Source organism: Mya arenaria, chromosome 10, assembly GCF_026914265.1.
Source record: "Mya arenaria isolate MELC-2E11 chromosome 10, ASM2691426v1".
Lineage (NCBI taxonomy): Eukaryota > Metazoa > Mollusca > Bivalvia > Myida > Myidae > Mya > Mya arenaria.
The window spans coordinates 26,939,196-26,961,246 of record NC_069131.1 but is presented as its reverse complement, the minus strand read 5'-3'; the positions used below and the strand labels follow the sequence as shown (position 1 = coordinate 26,961,246).

The 22,051-nt window shown below is 34.1% G+C and overlaps 1 protein-coding gene across 1 annotated transcript; it reads right to left on the bottom strand.

Moving 5' to 3' along the window:
• Window positions 1-5,457: 5,457 nt before the first annotated feature.
• LOC128205239 (uncharacterized) lies at window positions 5,458-8,349 on the bottom strand. Its single transcript, XM_052906747.1, has 3 exons — window positions 8,055-8,349; window positions 6,652-6,712; window positions 5,458-6,444 (listed from the first exon to the last, which is right to left on the bottom strand). Exons 1-3 carry the CDS (start codon window positions 8,262-8,264, stop codon window positions 5,873-5,875), a joined length of 843 nt encoding a protein of 280 aa, XP_052762707.1. The 5' UTR covers window positions 8,265-8,349; the 3' UTR covers window positions 5,458-5,872.
• Window positions 8,350-22,051: the final 13,702 nt, after the last annotated feature.

Genomic DNA, 22,051 nt, shown 5'->3' with positions numbered 1-22,051 from the left:
GAGATTGGATCACTATGGATCATTATGCTCCAGTCAATTGTAAATACGGCTCCCACATCCGGGGGTATACCGGGGATAGCCGGCGAAATGGGCCATGTTTTTACCTTTCAGGTGGCCCCGCAGTGCCGGATCTTCCCGGAAAATACAGTGTGGATGGGGCTTAACCTAATGTCCCTTGGGTGCGGGGGCATTTGGTGGGGACTTTACCATCAGATAATCTGCGCAGAGCGGGGATTTTAGCTGGGGTTGGCTGGACCGAAAGTAAAAGTCCCCGCTATTCCGGGACTGGGGGGGGGGGGCATGGTTACAATTGACTGATGCATTAGCTTGTGTATTCAGATAAAGTTAAGAATATATATTTATTTATATAAGTTATACTTTGCAATCTAAATCAAAGATTTAAAAAAGGTATCCTGTATCAATAAATGCAAGTATACATAAATGACTGTGCAGATCTTTATGTATCATCCAAATATGAGTACCTTGCAGGGTGAATGTTATTTGTAAAATATATACTAAGTGAGCTTTCAAGATTACCTTTCCAATCGCATACACAATGCAGTTTGAAACCTGGATAATTAAAACAAATCTTGGTTGTAGACCATTACTATTAAATATTTGATAAGTCACAGACATTGTACTCAGTTAATGGTGAAAAAGCAAAAATTTAAAGAAAATTGTAGAAAATTGACATAAACTTGGTATCGATGTGTACAATTAATGCATTGAAACTTACTAACTGATGATCCCCATAGTTTACAAATGATTTATTAATAGCAGTTATTTCGTGTTTTTCCATTAAAAAAAGATTACTAGGTATGTCTACCGAGTAGAATTCATTCCTTATGCATGATCCGCCGTTGATGTTATTACATGATATTAGCGACTTAGGTATACATCTGGAAAATTCCACCCAGTAAAATAAGTCTTCATAGCATAGTAGATACGACACTTCACTGCAATTTTTTTTTTCTCATTTTGGTATTTTATTTACAATAACGATATCAAAGAGTAAAATATTTTATTAAAAAAGTGTCCTTAGGTTCGTTACAGGAAAAAAAAAACTTTTTTGGTGCCAATCTGGTGTACAGTCCCTTTCATAAACAACAAGTGAAGCCAATGCTGTATTAATTTGAGACAAACAAAAAGAAGACATCACAACGTTCAAAAAGTGTGACTAATGTGAGAAAACCTTACATAATTTATAAATTTCCATGCGATTCAGACAATTTTAATGCTAGAAATCACAAAAAAATCATTCCTTTGAATTATTCCTGTCATAGTTTAAAGCTGCACTCTCACAGATTTACCGTTTTTACAACTTTTTTTGTCTTCGAAAGAGCAGATTTTTGCGTTAACATCTTCAAACAATGATATCAGATTGCTGACAAACAATTAGCTCGTAGTTGGTCATATTTCCGTTCGAAAATTAATGTTTTATGGCTTAAACCGTTACTTACAGTATAAGAATAATGCTTAAAACATCATTTTTTAACTTTAATATAAAAATCTGCCATCTAAATTTTGGTCAGCAGTCTTATAGAACTGGTTTCCATGGATTTTCGCAAAAATTGGCTCGTTCCAAGACAAAAAATAAAAAAGTTGTCAAAACGTTCAATGTGTGAGAGTGCAGCTTTAAACTCATAATAAAATCTCAATGCACAGATGATTTTTTTTTAAAGCACAATTCATTGCAATATTTATGTCAAATATTAATTATTATGTTGACTTAAGTTTGAAGATAAGAACTAATGGTATAGGTGATGTGAGAATGATCAAGTAAGTCTTTAAAAAACCCTTTTGGTATTGTGAGTTTTTTGCTTCAGTCTTGTTCAGTTTAGCTTTTGAAGATTTTCAAAGTAACTGCAAAACAAGTCCAGCTGTCTAGAAAGACTATGTCAAACCCTGACCAGATATAATTTCTTGTCTTTTCAAATTACCAACTTGGCAATGGTTTTATCATAACAAAGGATATTGGTTTTAAAGAACAATTGTTAGTGTTTTTGTATGTGGAATGAAATATCATAAGTGGCACTAAATTGAACATAATTTATGGTTCTCATTGATATTACACATAGCCCCAAGTACATGTTGATCTAAGATTTAAGGCTTGGATGGAGTCAGGGCAAGAAAAATGCATGTTAATACATTGTACTTTCCAACGCAAGAACTGTTTGTTTATTCAAGTAAATAAAGCAATCCCCACACCAAGGAACTGCAGTATTGCTTAACCAGCTTAATTGACAGTATGAGTTGGAGTTCAAATTGCTGCAATTAACGGCACATCTAGTTTTCAGAATTATTCAAACTCTGATTTAGCAACCTTAATATAATTATATGAACTACTTTTGCGAAATGAAAGCTTTTTTTTAGATTTACAAGGACGGGTGAAAAGTATTTGACAAATGTACTGAAACACCTGATACCTGTTGCCTAGGAATCCAACAAATTCTTGGCACTTCAAATGTTACAGTACTATTCAATTTGGAGTGCCTGAAAAGAAAGCTTCTTGATTCTACATTCAACATCTTCTTTCTGTATGACATATTGGACCAGGAGAATCATGAACCTACAACCTTTTGCATTTATTGAGATAGGGAGCTATCAGGACAGTGACAGAGGACAATACAAGAATGGCCAACTGCTGCATTTATTGAGTTATCTAATGCATACAAATTCAGACGGAGAAATTAATTCTTAATTTTTCCAAACTACTCCCTTAAGCATCTTGTATGTAGTTGTCTTTTACAACGATTGTTCAAAGTTACAATGGCCCTGTGGGTTAAAGATGCTCTGTCGACGGGGTAACAGGTTTTGTACATAATAGGGTTATAAGTACTGCGTTTTGATCCAGGAGGTTGTATTCGACTCAAGTAGATTTTTTCAGATTCGGATTTCACAAGGCATAAGCCGAGTAAAATCAAAATCTACAAAAAACTACCAGAATCAAACGACATTCGGCCATATCCGGATCAAAACGCAGTACTAATAACCCTATTATTATATACATTACTGATTAGATCACTTAGAAGTCACATCTTTGCATAATAAATTTCATATTAAGGATGCACTCATTGCTTTAATGACGTTAATTTAATATTGCGAAACATACTTGTTATGACGTGACGTCACAAGAGTGGTATATGGCCGTATTGCACTGGAGCGGAATATGGGTTAAAGTATTTTGTGATATGTGTATTGCATGTGGATTGATGATGGGTATATAATAAAGAATAAAATTATGTTTGGTATTCCATTCTCACTAGCAGTGTGATGAAATACTGACACCATGTTATGAAATTTGATGGTCAAAGTATATAAAAGACATTTCAATATTTCATACTTTTAAAACGATATTCATCTCATCTAAGTCTACTCAACGTGCTATGTACAAAAGTCTGCAGCAGTAATATGAATAGCATTAGACAGAAGGCAGTGCTTAGTATTCATCAACAGCACTAAGTTATCATGGTAGCATGTTATATGAATTGAATACCAAACACAAATTTAGAGGGAGAAAATAATTCTTCACTTTAAATAAAAATGTAGATGTATTTTACAAAGATTGTTCAAAGTACGGCCCTGTGGTTTAAAGCTCCCCTGAAAAAGAGGTGATAGGTTTTCTATATAGTATATAATTACATCATTGCAAATCTTCTCTGAAACTGCAAATAACAGACATTTGATATAAAAGGATTTGATCAAATTAAAGAAGTATGTGTGCCAACCACGTAAATTAATTTGTACAAGTCTGATTTAACGACTTGAGAAATTCAAAAGAACTATGACTTTATCTGATTTAACGCATTAGCCCCCCCCCCCCCCACACACACACACACCCACCCCACTCTACGCACACTTAACTTTTCAAATTTCCTTTGCAGCTTGCAAGCAGTTTTAGTCTAAGTTTAAGCTAACCCATCAAACAGTGACCCCTTGTGATGTGAGCCGATTTTGTCAATGCTTAGAACATGGTTGTCAACATTCCCCTAAATGAAGCCCAAGTCCATCAGTGCTTTCAGCACTTTGATTTGTTTTACATATGCGCTATCAGGGCCCGCATCATAACAATTAAGGCTGAGTGACCAGGTTTTTGACCGAAAGTTGGTCAACGATGCTAACTTTTGCACAAAAACATATTTTAGCATATATAATGTAGCTGCATACAAATACCAAAACATGAAATAAACCACATATAACTTACATATTTTCTACTGATTTGTCTTTTCCTGGCAAGCTGATGTGTTTACTAAATAGTTTTTTCTGCAAGTGTTTTGAGTATTAAAAGCACTAAATTATGTCTAAAACGACTAACTCCTCCGAACTGTAGTTATTTCTGTCGATTTTATTCCAAAACATACGACTTATATGGACATGATTCCATTACGTCGTATGCAATGAACAAAGAAATTTCAATTTTCAATGTTTTCTCTGATGCTTAAGATGCTGTTCATTTTATCAAGAACATGTTTACAAAATTTTCAGGCTTAAATTAGTTATCAAAACAAACAATGGTTAAATTAGGACTGAATAGGTAATTAATTGATTACCCAATTTTTTGGTATTGTGTGTAAATAAACCCAGAAATCCAGTCAATTTTCGAAAAAACAACACTTTCAAAACGAATGAACACTGCAAAAAATGGCGTCGAAACAAAATGCAGCTGCCGAGTTATGTTGCGGCCCGAATCGAGCTTAATGTAAAACTTTTTCAATTACATCACTCATGACGTCATACAAGCACCCGTTATAGAGGTTATTTTGAACTAACTGTTTTTGCATTGTCGTGACATTTAACAGCCTTTTTAAACACAAACGTTTCTTCAACTGTTCCATCCATCATGAAATCATATACATTAAAATCAATCAAATTATCGTTGCTTATCTTTTTTTAACTGCTTTACTGCAGATTACAGTTTTGCATGTTGCCGATATTGGCAATAGTTTTACTACGATTTCATTGAAAAAAATAGTTCCGTAGTAAATATGCCCCGCCCCTTGGTATTATTGCGCCCAATGACAGGACAGAAGTATCGAACAAACGCACGCGATATCGATGGGAAATGCCATTGCACTTTATACAACAATAAAGTGCAATTGATAAACAACAACCATCGTTTAGGAATGAAGTGTGAATGTAAATATTACACAATGAGGTATCATAAGTCAATGTTACTATGCCCTTCTTCAGATATTAGCCATTTTTCTCCCAACTTTTGTTACTTGTCGGTGTTTCTATGACCAATTGTTGAATTTAATACGATCTGAAAAACAAACATCCTTTATATACTTCTAGAATGGAAAGCGGAACTTGTCAATAGTGAAACTAGCGCTGTAACATTTGAATGTTTACCTGCATTACCTATGCCATGGGTTTTATGCATATGCACTTCAGAATGAAAAAAGTATAATTTGTCTCGGCACCTTTCGCTTTCAATATATCTTTATGAAATTCAACTAGAAATCATTACCTTCTTTATTCGTAAATAGTCACAAATAAACTGGCCAAAGCAGTATCTATAACATTATTATAAGATATAGAGACAATTTCAAATCATACATAATACAACTACTATTCTAGGTGTGTACACAGTACACATCAGCCAATATAAGCTTTTATATAAGACAAGTCTTGATGATTCCTGTCATTGTTGGTTTTAAATCCTTCGAGGCCCATCATCTATCACTAGGTTGTCGAAATAGGATGTTGGATGAAAATAAGAACACAGTTGGACCTGTTTCACAAATATAGCATATACAATATTTTATATTTAAACACTGCGTACAAGTCTTATAAGCTTTGAGTATTGACTTATCCCATAGAGTATATATATATTTCAAGTCATTTGTAGTTGTAATGCACATTTATTTCCTTATTTTGAGCACACCACACATGTTATCTCCCGATTGTTGACATACGGTGGACATGGCAAAGTTCCACACCTTCCTTCAACAAGGTAAAACAATTTCCCGTCCAGACTTTTTACACTATCACTGATAACTTCTGGCTTTGCGTCCAAACATATGTACTCGGACCCTGCATCGTGACTGAATTGCCCGGCTACAAGATAACCGTGGTATTCCTCTGTCCATCCATCCAGACACTTGTTTCGTCCAGGAATCATAAGTATGGTCGACCTCTTCGTTTCACAAACTGCGCAGGGTGCATCATGTTGGTGTATCTCTTTGCCAAAGAAGTTGTTACGATTCCTACTGTTGAATTGATACTCGCCACCATAAAGATATGCTCCTTCGGCAAGCGCCGCATCTTTGTAGTTACCCCAAAGTGGTTCCTTCGTCAGACAAAGGTAATTCACGGCAGCCCCTTTGTGTGTGTAAAAGGAACCTCCAGCAAATCCCTCGTAAACCAGTGAAGTACCGTTAGCAGGACATGAGGTTCGCCCCCATCGAACGTAAGACGCCCCCCGAAAATCGTCATAATCGCCTGAAGAAATATTAAGAAACATTATTCTACTTTTCAGAACAAATCGCTCTAATAATGTAGCAACGCCTTACTATTTACCGACTTTTTAATGTCGTTTCCCATGAAAGAAGCCAAATTTAGCACACCTTATTAGAACTATTACAAATTACTTTCATTGACGACTTAAATGAACATTTAATATGTCACATATGCCTCTTTAATACTTACCACTTGCCGATTTCAAAGCATTGACAGATCTTTCTTGATCACGAACTCTGATTCTTAACTCCTGAAAAACACAAAGTATTCCACACGATGAAATGGGTTCCCTTTAAGCAGAAATGGATCACATATCAGTTTCAACTGTTAAATTAGCTTCGAATAGAAAGGTAAGGATGGGAAATCTAGTATGAGGTCATTTTAGCTAGACTGTTATCACTTTCACCACACTCAATGTATTCATAAACAGCTATGGACGACTTTCTGAAATGGCTGCTACGCCCACTTCACGAGTTATTGACATTATTCACCAGTACGAAATGAGCTCTATACCGTTTAAAATCTGAGGGTAGTCACTGTAGTACCATTTTACACCATTTTGTCAAGAGCAGCGATAATTCACGGTAAGAACTATACCTTTTGTCTACCATTCTGCTATAAGAATTAGTGAATATCAGAACACATTATGGTTTTCAATATGATGAAAATATATTTTCATACAGCATTTTGATCTATGAATATTGCTTTGATTCCTATAGAATAATTTGAGAATTAGAATTAGATGGGTCAGTATTCATTCAGTTCCTAATTCTGTTTACAATTTATACCGGACAACCGACAGTATTTTATATAAAAAAAACAGTTATTAACACATTAACATCAATTTCTTATTGAAAAACTAATAACATTTTCTTTGAAAATTTAACTAACATAAAAAATATTGGCTTGTTGTCGCTCCGTTCCTAGATTTGTGTAACATTTAGCTATATTTTTAGAAAGTGTATAAATGGTTGGATTACCGCACTCGCATGGTAAACAAAAGCTTAGAATGAAACATTCTAGAAGAAAGTGTTAGACCATTTGATGAGCGCTCAACATGAGACTTGTCACGATAGCTATCAGAACTAAACGAATAAGCATCATCTGAGAAAGTGTCAACTAGAAGGAGATGGAGGTTAAACTTTATCACAACTTTAAATTGAATAATTTTGTTCAAATACCAAAAATGGAAATCAACTACAAATGAATGAATCCAGCCTGACACCAGTGTTTATCAAAGGCACGATACAAGCATGAATAACTAGCGGATCCAGGGGATACACCGGGCGCCCCTCCCTTCTTTTTTATGGCACTGCGAAATAAATAAGTAGATAAGCACAAAACGCACCATCTCGTCATTATTAAATGTTAAACTTTTATTGTTGGAGTACCTCTTAACCCCCCAACATTTTAAATTTACGTTCATTTGGGGGGGGGGGGCGATTGTCAATTTGTTGTGCCCCCTATGTTACGCCCCCCTTTAGCGTCAACTCCTGGACCGGCCCCTGTAGACATATTTACAAATTAAAAACTCCTTTTTATCAAAACAGACCCCCAATATTTATCTCAATATAATACACAAATTTTCTTACCTGGGAAGTTTCCTTTAGGTCTTCAATCAGGTTTCCCTGTTCTGTTACAATATTCTGCAATCGTTTGGTTTCCGTTTCAAGTTCTACAAACTTCGTAAGGACTTTGTAATCGAAATCAAATCTAGACACACATTGCGGCTCGTTGTTCAATTTCGATCCCGAAACTAATGTCACTGAAAAAATGCACACGCAAAACGAAAATATCAACATCTTTAATTTCTAACAAACTAAACTTTAGCATGCCAATATCTTTTGAGAGTTTGCAGTAAATATGTAACAAGAATGCTATGGTAGTCTAGTATACAAACAAACGTTAAGGAGGGATATCCTAAATTCATTGTAACCTGAAGCCCATGTGCTTGAGGCAACTCGAGACCGTATACTTAAATACGATTTGCCTTATAAAAGTGATACTTCTGATTGGGATATTTTAATTAGCTGTTTCATTTGTACTTCATTAAACATCCGGCGAAAATGTTTCAAATAACAAAGACGCAGAAAATATGTCTGAATAAGTATGTAAAGGCCCAGGCGGGATCTTAGTAGGTTAACATACAAGGCCATTAAATTGAATAGTACATTTTTTCCATGAAATTTATTTTGTATTATTTTATTATAAATTCGATTTATAAAAATGCTTGAATGTTTATAAGTGTCGCAATTTTGTACAATATTTGGCCACACACCATTCAAAACATGACAGGTCGTGGGTTCAATCCCCACTAGGGGATTTGTCATGGCCTCTCAAAATAGACACCAGTATTGGTTTCTACCCAGGTGTCTTATGGCTTCAGACCAGGTATTCCTCTATTATTGTCATGTAAACATTTAACATGCTGGGCATGAACAGCTTGACCCCAGGGGCGTTATTTAAACAATCTTGGTAAGACAACTACATGATGCTACAAACCAAAAAAGCAATGATCTAGTCATTGCAGTTTCGGCTAAGATTTTCAAGGCTTTCATTATTTGTGTTGAAGAAACAAAGTAAGAGACAGAGATATTAGGTCAAATCTCAGTCTCAGTCTCAACTCATTTTACCACATAAAACCAAAGTATGATTTAAACTCTGGTATTGGTTAACTCTTTTCAAAAACATATTTTCGCATATAAAGTGTTGACAAAAAACGTTTGTCAATTCTTAGATGAATATTTATGCAAAAAGCTCAGTAGCAAAACGTTTAAACATGAACCCGGTTTAGTTGCACTGGGCAAACGCCAAAGACATAGAACACAAAATCACAAACAAGAAACATAGAAGAACAGCACAAAACTCCACAAACAGCACAGTGCGTACATACTATATATATTATATATATACAAAGTAGGTTTGTTCATCAAGAATTGTTAGGTACCGCCTTGGAACGGTCAGTAAAATGTAAATTTACTGGGGGTTTAAACCAGTTTGTGTGCACAAACCTCACTCTTATCCAAACAATCCTTAATAAAGATAAAACGCAAAAAGTAAATCTTATCAAAGTATGCATTTACTTGAGGAAACTTAACAATAAAACAAATAATAATAAACATATAGGTAAACCCCAAGTACTTCTATGATTAGCGATCCCAACTCTATCTACAGACGGAGGGATACAATTCGGAGCACATAATGCACAAACTTTTCAAAGATACGATGCAGTCACTGTTTGAAACTATAAACATCCCACACAGTCTGCCCCATAAAACTTGTCTAGAAACTGTTATTAACATATTAACGACAATAAACAGCCTATGTATAGGTCTGTCTTATTATAGAGCAAAAACTATACCTGGGTAATTGTTAAAATCATTTAGTTGTAATTGATAACATTTGATGTTATAGAATGTTTTGTTTTCCTTTGAACATTGATCAACGTTTTAATTAGCATATTCTATGAGAGAATGCGCTTTGAAAAGTGTAAAAAAAAACATATACGATTTTCGATTACTTTTGATGATATGTGGCTCGATAAGTTGCGTCTAAGATTGAACTGTGACTTAAGTATTGGTTGTGATATTGGGGCCAGATACTTCTCTTGGTTCCTTAACGTACCCGGTGTAATGCACTAATACCTATGGTTTAAGTGATCTTTATTCAAACGAGTACAATTTAATGCCAAGTGCCAGGCAATAGTGCTAATGGTGGTAAGTACCTACGTTATTGTGGTAAGTACCTACGTTATTGTGGTAAGTACCTACGTTAAGGTGGTAAGTACCTACGTTATGGTGGTAAGTACTTACGTTATGGTGGTAAGTACCTAAGATAAGGTGGTAAGTACCTACGTTAAGGTGGTAAGTACCTACGTTAAGGTGGTAAGTACCTACGTTAAGGTGGTAAGTACCTACGTTATGGTGGTAAGTACCTACGTTAAGGTGGTAAGTACCTACGTTAACGTGGTAAGTACCTACGTTATGGTGGTAAGTACATACGTTAAGGTGGTAAGTACCTACGTTAAGGTGGTAAATACATACGTTTCAACGCTTATTGCCTACGTAAAGTGATAACATGTACGTTCCCTTTACATCCACGGAAGAGAACTCATGTAAACTTATTCATGCAAACCATTTAAGAGGCAGCTGTTCTCTTTTTTCTGCGCTTAAATGCTGATATTTTATTCTTTAATTAGAAATTTCTTCGATTCTAGTCAAACAATTTTCCACAAGAGTTTTCTGTCGTGTGTTGAATGGGTACTACTATGTTTGTGTCCGTTTAATATAAAAGCAGTCGCAGGATACCGGTATTGCTGGTTCCCTTTCCATTTTCATTTATACAGGCCCATTCGTTTAGTTGCATACGACCAATACATACTGACGTCGGTACTGGGTGAGTACCTAAATCGGAACAGTACCTAAATATGGAACACCCGTTATAAAAGTGTGTGTTTTTTCGAGCGTGATGGGTTTATATACGATTGTAATCACCATAGACGCTTGCCTTGGATACAAGTTCCAAATAACAAGATACTCCAGTAAGTATTTCAAATGCTGCTATCATTCAAAGTTTTTCATGTTCAAAAGTCAAAGCATGGCATGCGGGGGAATGACTTCATGCTTGCCACAATCACAGCATACTGGTACAGTCTGTATTTCTTTACTTAAATCGTCAAATTTTACCGACAAAAATGACCAAAAAAACAAGCTGGAAATAAAAAACATTATTCATTTCCTTAAAAAAACATGTGGCCATAATTTTAAAAGGATACATAAAAATAAATAAAGAGTTAAAACAGTTCAATATTTAGGTACTCCGAGGACAAAAATGGCAGCCCTCGACTATGCGGTTAATACAGTACGTTTCATGAAGATTAATAGTGTCTTGAAAAATACCATTTATATCAACCAATTGGTCTGGAATCCTAGTATGCTGATGGAAAACTTGTAGTTGTAGTGCAAGTCTAACTATAAATATTTAAAAAAATAGTGCCGAAATTGTTCCGATTTAAGTCCTCACCCAGTATATGATTTTGCCTTGTTAGTTGCCAATGTTCTTATTAAATACATTTTAATTACACTTAGTGAATATGTACATAGGCATTAAGCATTCAGGTCGAGGAAACACGTGACTTCAAGGGGTTCTCGCATTGGTAGCCACGGGTCACAACCGATGTAAACAATCGAGTAAGTCTAAATAACTTTTTTGACAGAAAAGATATGAAACTATTTCTTAGCCTATCTATAATAATATTAATTCATTGTAGTGTTTTCATGAGGTTTCTTTGAGTTCTTAGTTCAAAATGATTCGCAGTGAAGTGTTTTACTGCATAAACCCTAAAAATTACTAAGAGTATGTCCGTAAGGTTTACTGCTAAATAAAAATTACTACACGATCTACTTGCAGCGTAGTTAAATTTAATGAACTCTGATATTGAAAACCGTCCATCTACATCCGAAGTATATTTTGATATTTGATAAGTCAGAGCGATGCACATAATTTACAGTTTGTCCTACTTTGAAAGCCAATGAGATTGCTGCATTTCGTTTTAAATTTGAAAAATATTTCCCATATTCTGCAATTCGTCCCTGATATGAACTCCGATACAGAGAAAATACAGTGATATTTGGCCTACGTGACTTTTCTAGAAAGTAGGCGGAGCCTGTATTGTTTACTGTAAATGTTGATGCTTTCCATAATACGGGCATTCTAAAGTGCCCGACCCCTAGATTTGCAACCAAAATTAATCAAGAAAGTGTGACATTGTAACATCATTATAACTAGAATCGAAATTCGACATTTCTTCAAACAAAAAGTTTTTAAAGAACTCATTATCACTATCCAGAAATGTAAAGTCCATGACGCTAACTTTTAGAACAAAAGCCAACACGAGACTGCGACAATTTAATTCTTAGGTCTGCATGTACCGCACCAGACATCACGTGACATCAAAGAACCGGTGCCGCGCCACTAGATTATTTCCCTGGCTTGTCAATCAATTTTTGGGTGGAGTCGGCGTTTGTCAGTCAAACGTTTTGCCGGGTGTGCGGACGTGACAAACTGTAAGCAAGTTATCTTTCATATTTTTAAAAATACGGAACATATTGCTGCGCTCGCCTTCGGCCCGCTTGCAATATATTCCGTATTTTTAAAAATATGAAAGATAACTAATACGTATAGTTGTTATTCTTTAAGTTCACTCTTCAGTTACACCTACACCCAGAGAGAGAAATGTCATAAATATCTTAGATATTTTATTTTTTTCTGCTGGATAAGAAATTTACTGTCATCTGGCCAGGCCCCAATATCACGCAATAAGTCAAATCTCAATCTCTATCTGAACTCATTTTACCACAAACAAGCATCGTATTATTCAAAATCTTGCATGTGTTCATACATTTAGCAAACTTTTTTTTTTCTCATAATATGTGTTATTGAAAGATTTTGACAATATTTCAAAGAAATCTTGTTCTAGAGCAAAAATATACTCGAGTAATTGTTAAAAGGCAATGAATTGTACATTTTTGGCTATAAAAAAGTTTTCAATTGGAATCTAGACCAAATGTTTTGATCAACATATTTAATGAAAGAATGCGTTTTAAAAAATTGTTAAAACATATTTTTGTTTCCATTTTTTTGTATTATATGGTAAAATGAGTTGAGATCGAGTTTGAAATTTGAATTAAGTATTTTCGTGATATTGGGGCTAGATGCACAAAACACGTATAGTGTATGCTCTTGATTTAACCTTACATTTTCATCAAGTCAGTAACTTACAGAAAGACTAAATAAAAAATAAACAGTTTATTATTTTCAAAGATTTTTAATTAATATGATGACTGCTTTTGTATAACGATACTCAAGCTTCGGTTTATCACTAAATATAGTACTACATATAGTACCTTTTTGCGAAAACAGCATCACTTTTAATATTATTTCCTCTAATTGCATTGTCAAAGTTTTTTTATGAATTTATAAATTTTATAATACTTTCCCTAGACGATTTATATCTTTACCTTTTTTTGACAACAACCGACAAGCTACGGGTGAATTAAAAAAATAATTGCATAAAAAAAACCCATTAATTTACAGCCACATTTCTTTCTTCTTTTCACTATTATTTCGACATGACCTTTTCATAAATTAATTATTTTTCCGGGGCTGTCCTTCAAGCTTCTAGTATATCAATGACCTTTTCTTGCAAAAAAGAACATTAATTATCACCCATGAGGCGTTCTTTTTTTTCTATTATTATTTTTTTCACTAATAAGATTTTCTAAGACATCTTTATATATAAATCAACGTACACGGACTTGACTTGTATATGAATTACCAATAATTGCAAAAAAAAACAACCCCACATTTTAATTGATATCCACGGATCTTTTCTTACCAATTCCGCTATTTATATTTTCTATGGCATTTTTATTAATTAATAAATCCCTCAAAGGTTCAAAGGTTATGCCAGTTTGTATAAGTTAAAGAAAACACGTTTTAACATTGAAAAGACAAAATATAATTAAACTATTCCATCGACAAAAACAAAGAAATATCGAGACAAGAAAACCAAATTTCCTTTTTAGTATCAGGGCAACCTTCAGGGAAATAGAATTAGTAAATTATGTTCACAGAATATTGTAGAATCTGAATACGACTTTTTGTTGTGCTGTAAGTCTTATGGACATCTTAAAAATAAATTGTGTATTAGATTTGTCAAAATGTCAGCACCCATAAGACATTCTTATCATAAGGACTTTGTAATCGAAATCAAATCTAGACACACATTGCGGCTCGTTGTTCAATTTCGATCCCGAAACTAATGTCACTGAAAAAATGCACACGCAAAACGAAAATATCAACATCTTTAATTTCTAACAAACTAAACTTTAGCATGCCAATATCTTTTGAGAGTTTGCAGTAAATATGTAACAAGAATGCTATGGTAGTCTAGTATACAAACAAACGTTAAGGAGGGATATCCTAAATTCATTGTAACCTGAAGCCCATGTGCTTGAGGCAACTCGAGACCGTATACTTAAATACGATTTGCCTTATAAAAGTGATACTTCTGATTGGGATATTTTAATTAGCTGTTTCATTTGTACTTCATTAAACATCCGGCGAAAATGTTTCAAATAACAAAGACGCAGAAAATATGTCTGAATAAGTATGTAAAGGCCCAGGCGGGATCTTAGTAGGTTAACATACAAGGCCATTAAATTGAATAGTACATTTTTTCCATGAAATTTATTTTGTATTATTTTATTATAAATTCGATTTATAAAAATGCTTGAATGTTTATAAGTGTCGCAATTTTGTACAATATTTGGCCACACACCATTCAAAACATGACAGGTCGTAGGTTCAATCCCCACTAGGGGATTTGTCATGGCCTCTCAAAATAGACACCAGTATTGGTTTCTACCCAGGTGTCTTATGGCTTCAGACCAGGTATTCCTCTATTATTGTCATGTAAACATTTAACATGCTGGGCATGAACAGCTTGACCCCAGGGGCGTTATTTAAACAATCTTGGTAAGACAACTACATGATGCTACAAACCAAAAAAGCAATGATCTAGTCATTGCAGTTTCGGCTAAGATTTTCAAGGCTTTCATTATTTGTGTTGAAGAAACAAAGTAAGAGACAGAGATATTAGGTCAAATCTCAGTCTCAGTCTCAACTCATTTTACCACATAAAACCAAAGTATGATTTAAACTCTGGTATTGGTTAACTCTTTTCAAAAACATATTTTCGCATATAAAGTGTTGACAAAAAACGTTTGTCAATTCTTAGATGAATATTTATGCAAAAAGCTCAGTAGCAAAACGTTTAAAACATGAACCCGGTTTAGTTGCACTGGGCAAACGCCAAAGACATAGAACACAAAATCACAAACAAGAAACATAGAAGAACAGCACAAAACTCCACAAACAGCACAGTGCGTACATACTATATATATATATATATATATATACAAAGTAGGTTTGTTCATCAAGAATTGTTAGGTACCGCCTTGGAACGGTCAGTAAAATGTAAATTTACTGGGGGTTTAAACCAGTTTGTGTGCACAAACCTCACTCTTATCCAAACAATCCTTAATAAAGATAAAACGCAAAAAGTAAATCTTATCAAAGTATGCATTTACTTGAGGAAACTTAACAATAAAACAAATAATAATAAACATATAGGTAAACCCCAAGTACTTCTATGATTAGCGATCCCAACTCTATCTACAGACGGAGGGATACAATTCGGAGCACATAATGCACAAACTTTTCAAAGATACGATGCAGTCACTGTTTGAAACTATAAACATCCCACACAGTCTGCCCCATAAAACTTGTCTAGAAACTGTTATTAACATATTAACGACAATAAACAGCCTATGTATAGGTCTGTCTTATTATAGAGCAAAAACTATACCTGGGTAATTGTTAAAATCATTTAGTTGTAATTAATAACATTTGATGTCATAGAATGTTTTGTTTTCCTTTGAACATTGATCAACGTTTTAATTAGCATATTCTATGAGAGAATGCGCTTTGAAAAGTGAAAAAAAAACATATACGATTTTCGATTACTTTTGATGATATGTGGCTCGATAAGTTGCGTCTAAGATTGAACTGTGACTTAAGTATTGGTTGTGATATTGGGGCCAGATACTTCTCTTGGTTCCTTAACGTACCCGGTGTAATGCACTAATACCTATGGTTTAAGTGATCTTTATTCAAACGAGTACAATTTAATGCCAAGTGCCAGGCAATAGTGCTAATGGTGGTAAGTACCTACGTTATTGTGGTAAGTACCTACGTTATTGTGGTAAGTACCTACGTTAAGGTGGTAAGTACCTACGTTATGGTGGTAAGTACTTACGTTATGGTGGTAAGTACCTAAGATAAGGTGGTAAGTACCTACGTTAAGGTGGTAAGTACCTACGTTAACGTGGTAAGTACCTACGTTATGGTGGTAAGTACGTACGTTAAGGTGGTAAGTACCTACGTTAAGGTGGTAAATACATACGTTTCAACGCTTATTGCCTACGTAAAGTGATAACATGTACGTTCCCTTTACATCCACGGAAGAGAACTCATGTAAACTTATTCATGCAAACCATTTAAGAGGCAGCTGTTCTCTTTTTTCTGCGCTTAAATGCTGATATTTTATTCTTTAATTAGAAATTTCTTCGATTCTAGTCAAACAATTTTCCACAAGAGTTTTCTGTCGTGTGTTGAATGGGTACTACTATGTTTGTGTCCGTTTAATATAAAAGCAGTCGCAGGATACCGGTATTGCTGGTTCCCTTTCCATTTTCATTTATACAGGCCCATTATTTTAGTTGCATACGACCAATACATACTGACGTCGGTACTGGGTGAGTACCTAAATCGGAACAGTACCTAAATATGGAACACCCGTTATAAAAGTGTGTGTTTTTTCGAGCGTGATGGGTTTATATACGATTGTAATCACCATAGACGCTTGCCTTGGATACAAGTTCCAAATAACAAGATACTCCAGTAAGTATTTCAAATGCTGCTATCATTCAAAGTTTTTCATGTTCAAAAGTCAAAGCATGGCATGCGGGGGAATGACTTCATGCTTGCCACAATCACAGCATACTGGTACAGTCTGTATTTCTTTACTTAAATCGTCAAATTTTACCGACAAAAATGACCAAAAAAACAAGCTGGAAATAAAAAACATTATTCATTTCCTTAAAAAAACATGTGGCCATAATTTTAAAAGGATACATAAAAATAAATAAAGAGTTAAAACAGTTCAATATTTAGGTACTCCGAGGACAAAAATGGCAGCCCTCGGCTATGCGGTTAATACAGTACGTTTCATGAAGATTAATAGTGTCTTGAAAAATACCATTTATATCAACCAATTGGTCTGGAATCCTAGTATGCTGATGGAAAACTTGTAGTTGTAGTGCAAGTCTAACTATAAATATTTAAAAAAATAGTGCCGAAATTGTTCCGATTTAAGTCCTCACCCAGTATATGATTTTGCCTTGTTAGTTGCCAATGTTCTTATTAAATACATTTTAATTACACTTAGTGAATATGTACATAGGCATTAAGCATTCAGGTCGAGGAAACACGTGACTTCAAGGGGTTCTCGCATTGGTAGCCACGGGTCACAACCGATGTAAACAATCGAGTAAGTCTAAATAACTTTTTTGACAGAAAAGATATGAAACTATTTCTTAGCCTATCTATAATAATATTAATTCATTGTAGTGTTTTCATGAGGTTTCTTTGAGTTCTTAGTTCAAAATGATTCGCAGTGAAGTGTTTTACTGCATAAACCCTAAAAATTACTAAGAGTATGTCCGTAAGGTTTACTGCTAAATAAAAATTACTACACGATCTACTTGCAGCGTAGTTAAATTTAATGAACTCTGATATTGAAAACCGTCCATCTACATCCGAAGTATATTTTGATCTTTGATAAGTCAGAGCGATGCACATAATTTACAGTTTGTCCTACTTTGAAAGCCAATGAGATTGCTGCATTTCGTTTTAAATTTGAAAAATATTTCCCATATTCTGCAATTCGTCCCTGATATGAACTCCGATACAGAGAAAATACAGTGATATTTGGCCTACGTGACTTTTCTAGAAAGTAGGCGGAGCCTGTATTGTTTACTGTAAAATGTTGATGCTTTCCATAATACGGGCATTCTAAAGTGCCCGACCCCTAGATTTGCAACCAAAATTAATCAAGAAAGTGTGACATTGTAACATCATTATAACTAGAATCGAAATTCGACATTTCTTCAAACAAAAAGTTTTTAAAGAACTCATTATCACTATCCAGAAATGTAAAGTCCATGACGCTAACTTTTTAGAACAAAAGCCAACACGAGACTGCGACAATTTAATTCTTAGGTCTGCATGTACCGCACCAGACATCACGTGACATCAAAGAACCGGTGCCGCGCCACTAGATTATTTCCCTGGCTTGTCAATCAATTTTTGGGTGGAGTCGGCATTTGTCAGTCAACGTTTTGCCGGGTGTGCGGACGTGACAAACTGTAAGCAAGTTATCTTTCATATTTTTAAAAATACGGAACATATTGCTGCGCTCGCCTTCGGCCCGCTTGCAATATATTCCGTATTTTTAAAAATATGAAAGATAACTAATACGTATAGTTGTTATTCTTTAAGTTCACTCTTCAGTTACACCTACACCCAGAGAGAGAAATGTCATAAATATCTTAGATATTTTATTTTTTTCTGCTGGATAAGAAATTTACTGTCATCTGGCCAGGCCCCAATATCACGCAATAAGTCAAATCTCAATCTCTATCTGAACTCATTTAACCACAAACAAGCATCGTATTATTCAAAATCTTGCATGTGTTCATACATTTAGCAAACTTTTTTTTTCTCATAATATGTGTTATTGAAAGATTTTGACAATATTTCAAAGAAATCTTGTTCTAGAGCAAAAATATACTCGAGTAATTGTTAAAAGGCAATGAATTGAACTCAGTACATTTTGGCTATAAAAAAGTTTTCAATTGGAATCTAGACCAAATGTTTTGATCAACATATTTAATGAAAGAATGCGTTTTAAAAAATTGTTAAAACATATTTTTGTTTCCATTTTTTTGTATTATATGGTAAAATGAGTTGAGATCGAGTTTGAAATTTGAATTAAGTATTTTCGTGATATTGGGGCTAGATGCACAAAACACGTATAGTGTATGCTCTTGATTTAACCTTACATTTTCATCAAGTCAGTAACTTACAGAAAGACTAAATAAAAAATAAACAGTTCATTATTTTCAAAGATTTTTAATTAATATGATGACTGCTTTTGTATAACGATACTCAAGCTTCGGTTTATCACTAAATATAGTACTAAATATAGTACCTTTTTGCGATAACAGCATCACTTTTAATATTATTTCCTCTAATTGCATTGTCAAAGTTTTTTTTATGAATTTATAAATTTTATAATACTTTCCCTAGACGATTTATATCTTTACCTTTTTTTGACAACAACCGACAAGCTACGGGTGAATTAAAAAAATAATTGCATAAAAAAAACCATTAATTTACAGCCACATTTCTTTCTTCTTTTCACTATTATTTCGACATGACCTTTTCATAAATTAATTATTTTTCTGGGGCTGTCCTTCAAGCTTCTAGTATATCAATGACCTTTTCTTGCAAAAAAGAACATTAATTATCACCCATGAGGCGTTCTTTTTTTTCTATTATTATTTTTTTCACTAATAAGATTTTCTAAGACATCTTTATATATAAATCAACGTACACGGACTTGACTTGTATATGAATTACCAATAATTGCAAAAAAAAACAACCCCACATTTTAATTGATATCCACGGATCTTTTCTTACCAATTCCGCTAATTATATTTTCTATGGCATTTTTATTAATTAATAAATCCCTAGATGATTAATCAGCGGTATTCGTCTTCATGGTTTATGAGTGGTATTCATATATATTGCAATTGATGTTAAAAGTTCAAAGGTTATGCCAGTTTGTATAAGTTAAAGAAAACACGTTTTAACATTGAAAAGACAAAATATAATTAAACTATTCCATCGACAAAAACAAAGAAATATCGAGACAGGAAACCAAATTTCCTTTTTAGTATCAGGGCAACCTTCAGGGAAATAGAATTAGTAAATTATGTTCACAGAATATTGTAGAATCTGAATACGACTTTTTTGTGTGCTGTAAGTCTTATGGACATCTTAAAAATAAATTTGTGTATTAGATTTGTCAAAATGTCAGCACCCATAAGACATTCTTATCATAAGGACTTTGTAATCGAAATCAAATCTAGACACACATTGCGGCTCGTTGTTCAATTTCGATCCCGAAACTAATGTCACTGAAAAAATGCACACGCAAAACGAAAATATCAACATCTTTAATTTCTAACAAACTAAACTTTAGCATGCCAATATCTTTTGAGAGTTTGCAGTAAATATGTAACAAGAATGCTATGGTAGTCTAGTATACAAACAAACGTTAAGGAGGGATATCCTAAATTCATTGTAACCTGAAGCCCATGTGCTTGAGGCAACTCGAGACCGTATACTTAAATACGATTTGCCTTATAAAAGTGATACTTCTGATTGGGATATTTTAATTAGCTGTTTCATTTGTACTTCATTAAACATCCGGCGAAAATGTTTCAAATAACAAAGACGCAGAAAATATGTCTGAATAAGTATGTAAAGGCCCAGGCGGGATCTTAGTAGGTTAACATACAAGGCCATTAAATTGAATAGTACATTTTTTCCATGAAATTTATTTTGTATTATTTTATTATAAATTCGATTTATAAAAATGCTTGAATGTTTATAAGTGTCGCAATTTTGTACAATATTTGGCCACACACCATTCAAAACATGACAGGTCGTAGGTTCAATCCCCACTAGGGGATTTGTCATGGCCTCTCAAAATAGACACCAGTATTGGTTTCTACCCAGGTGTCTTATGGCTTCAGACCAGGTATTCCTCTATTATTGTCATGTAAACATTTAACATGCTGGGCATGAACAGCTTGACCCCAGGGGCGTTATTTAAACAATCTTGGTAAGACAACTACATGATGCTACAAACCAAAAAAGCAATGATCTAGTCATTGCAGTTTCGGCTAAGATTTTCAAGGCTTTCATTATTTGTGTTGAAGAAACAAAGTAAGAGACAGAGATATTAGGTCAAATCTCAGTCTCAGTCTCAACTCATTTTACCACATAAAACCAAAGTATGATTTAAACTCTGGTATTGGTTAACTCTTTTCAAAAACATATTTTCGCATATAAAGTGTTGACAAAAAACGTTTGTCAATTCTTAGATGAATATTTATGCAAAAAGCTCAGTAGCAAAACGTTTAAACATGAACCCGGTTTAGTTGCACTGGGCAAACGCCAAAGACATAGAACACAAAATCACAAACAAGAAACATAGAAGAACAGCACAAAACTCCACAAACAGCACAGTGCGTACATACTATATTATATATATATATATATACAAAGTAGGTTTGTTCATCAAGAATTGTTAGGTACCGCCTTGGAACGGTCAGTAAAATGTAAATTTACTGGGGGTTTAAACCAGTTTGTGTGCACAAACCTCACTCTTATCCAAACAATCCTTAATAAAGATAAAACGCAAAAAGTAAATCTTATCAAAGTATGCATTTACTTGAGGAAACTTAACAATAAAACAAATAATAATAAACATATAGGTAAACCCCAAGTACTTCTATGATTAGCGATCCCAACTCTATCTACAGACGGAGGGATACAATTCGGAGCACATAATGCACAAACTTTTCAAAGATACGATGCAGTCACTGTTTGAAACTATAAACATCCCACACAGTCTGCCCCATAAAACTTGTCTAGAAACTGTTATTAACATATTAACGACAATAAACAGCCTATGTATAGGTCTGTCTTATTATAGAGCAAAAACTATACCTGGGTAATTGTTAAAATCATTTAGTTGTAATTAATAACATTTGATGTCATAGAATGTTTTGTTTTCCTTTGAACATTGATCAACGTTTTAATTAGCATATTC

What these genes read in the sequence shown, in the direction of transcription:
- LOC128205239 (XM_052906747.1), bottom strand. Translation starts at nt 8,264, where the DNA reads ATGTTGATATTTTCGTTTTGCGTGTGCATTTTTTCAGTGACATTAGTT. An exon ending in ACCTAAAGGAAACTTCCCAG is followed by an intron (nt 6,713 to 8,054) that starts GTAAGAAAATTT and finishes TGTGTTTTTCAG; the next exon opens with GAGTTAAGAATCAGAGTTCG. An exon ending in TGCTTTGAAATCGGCAAGTG is followed by an intron (nt 6,445 to 6,651) that starts GTAAGTATTAAA and finishes ATATTTCTTCAG; the next exon opens with GCGATTATGACGATTTTCGG.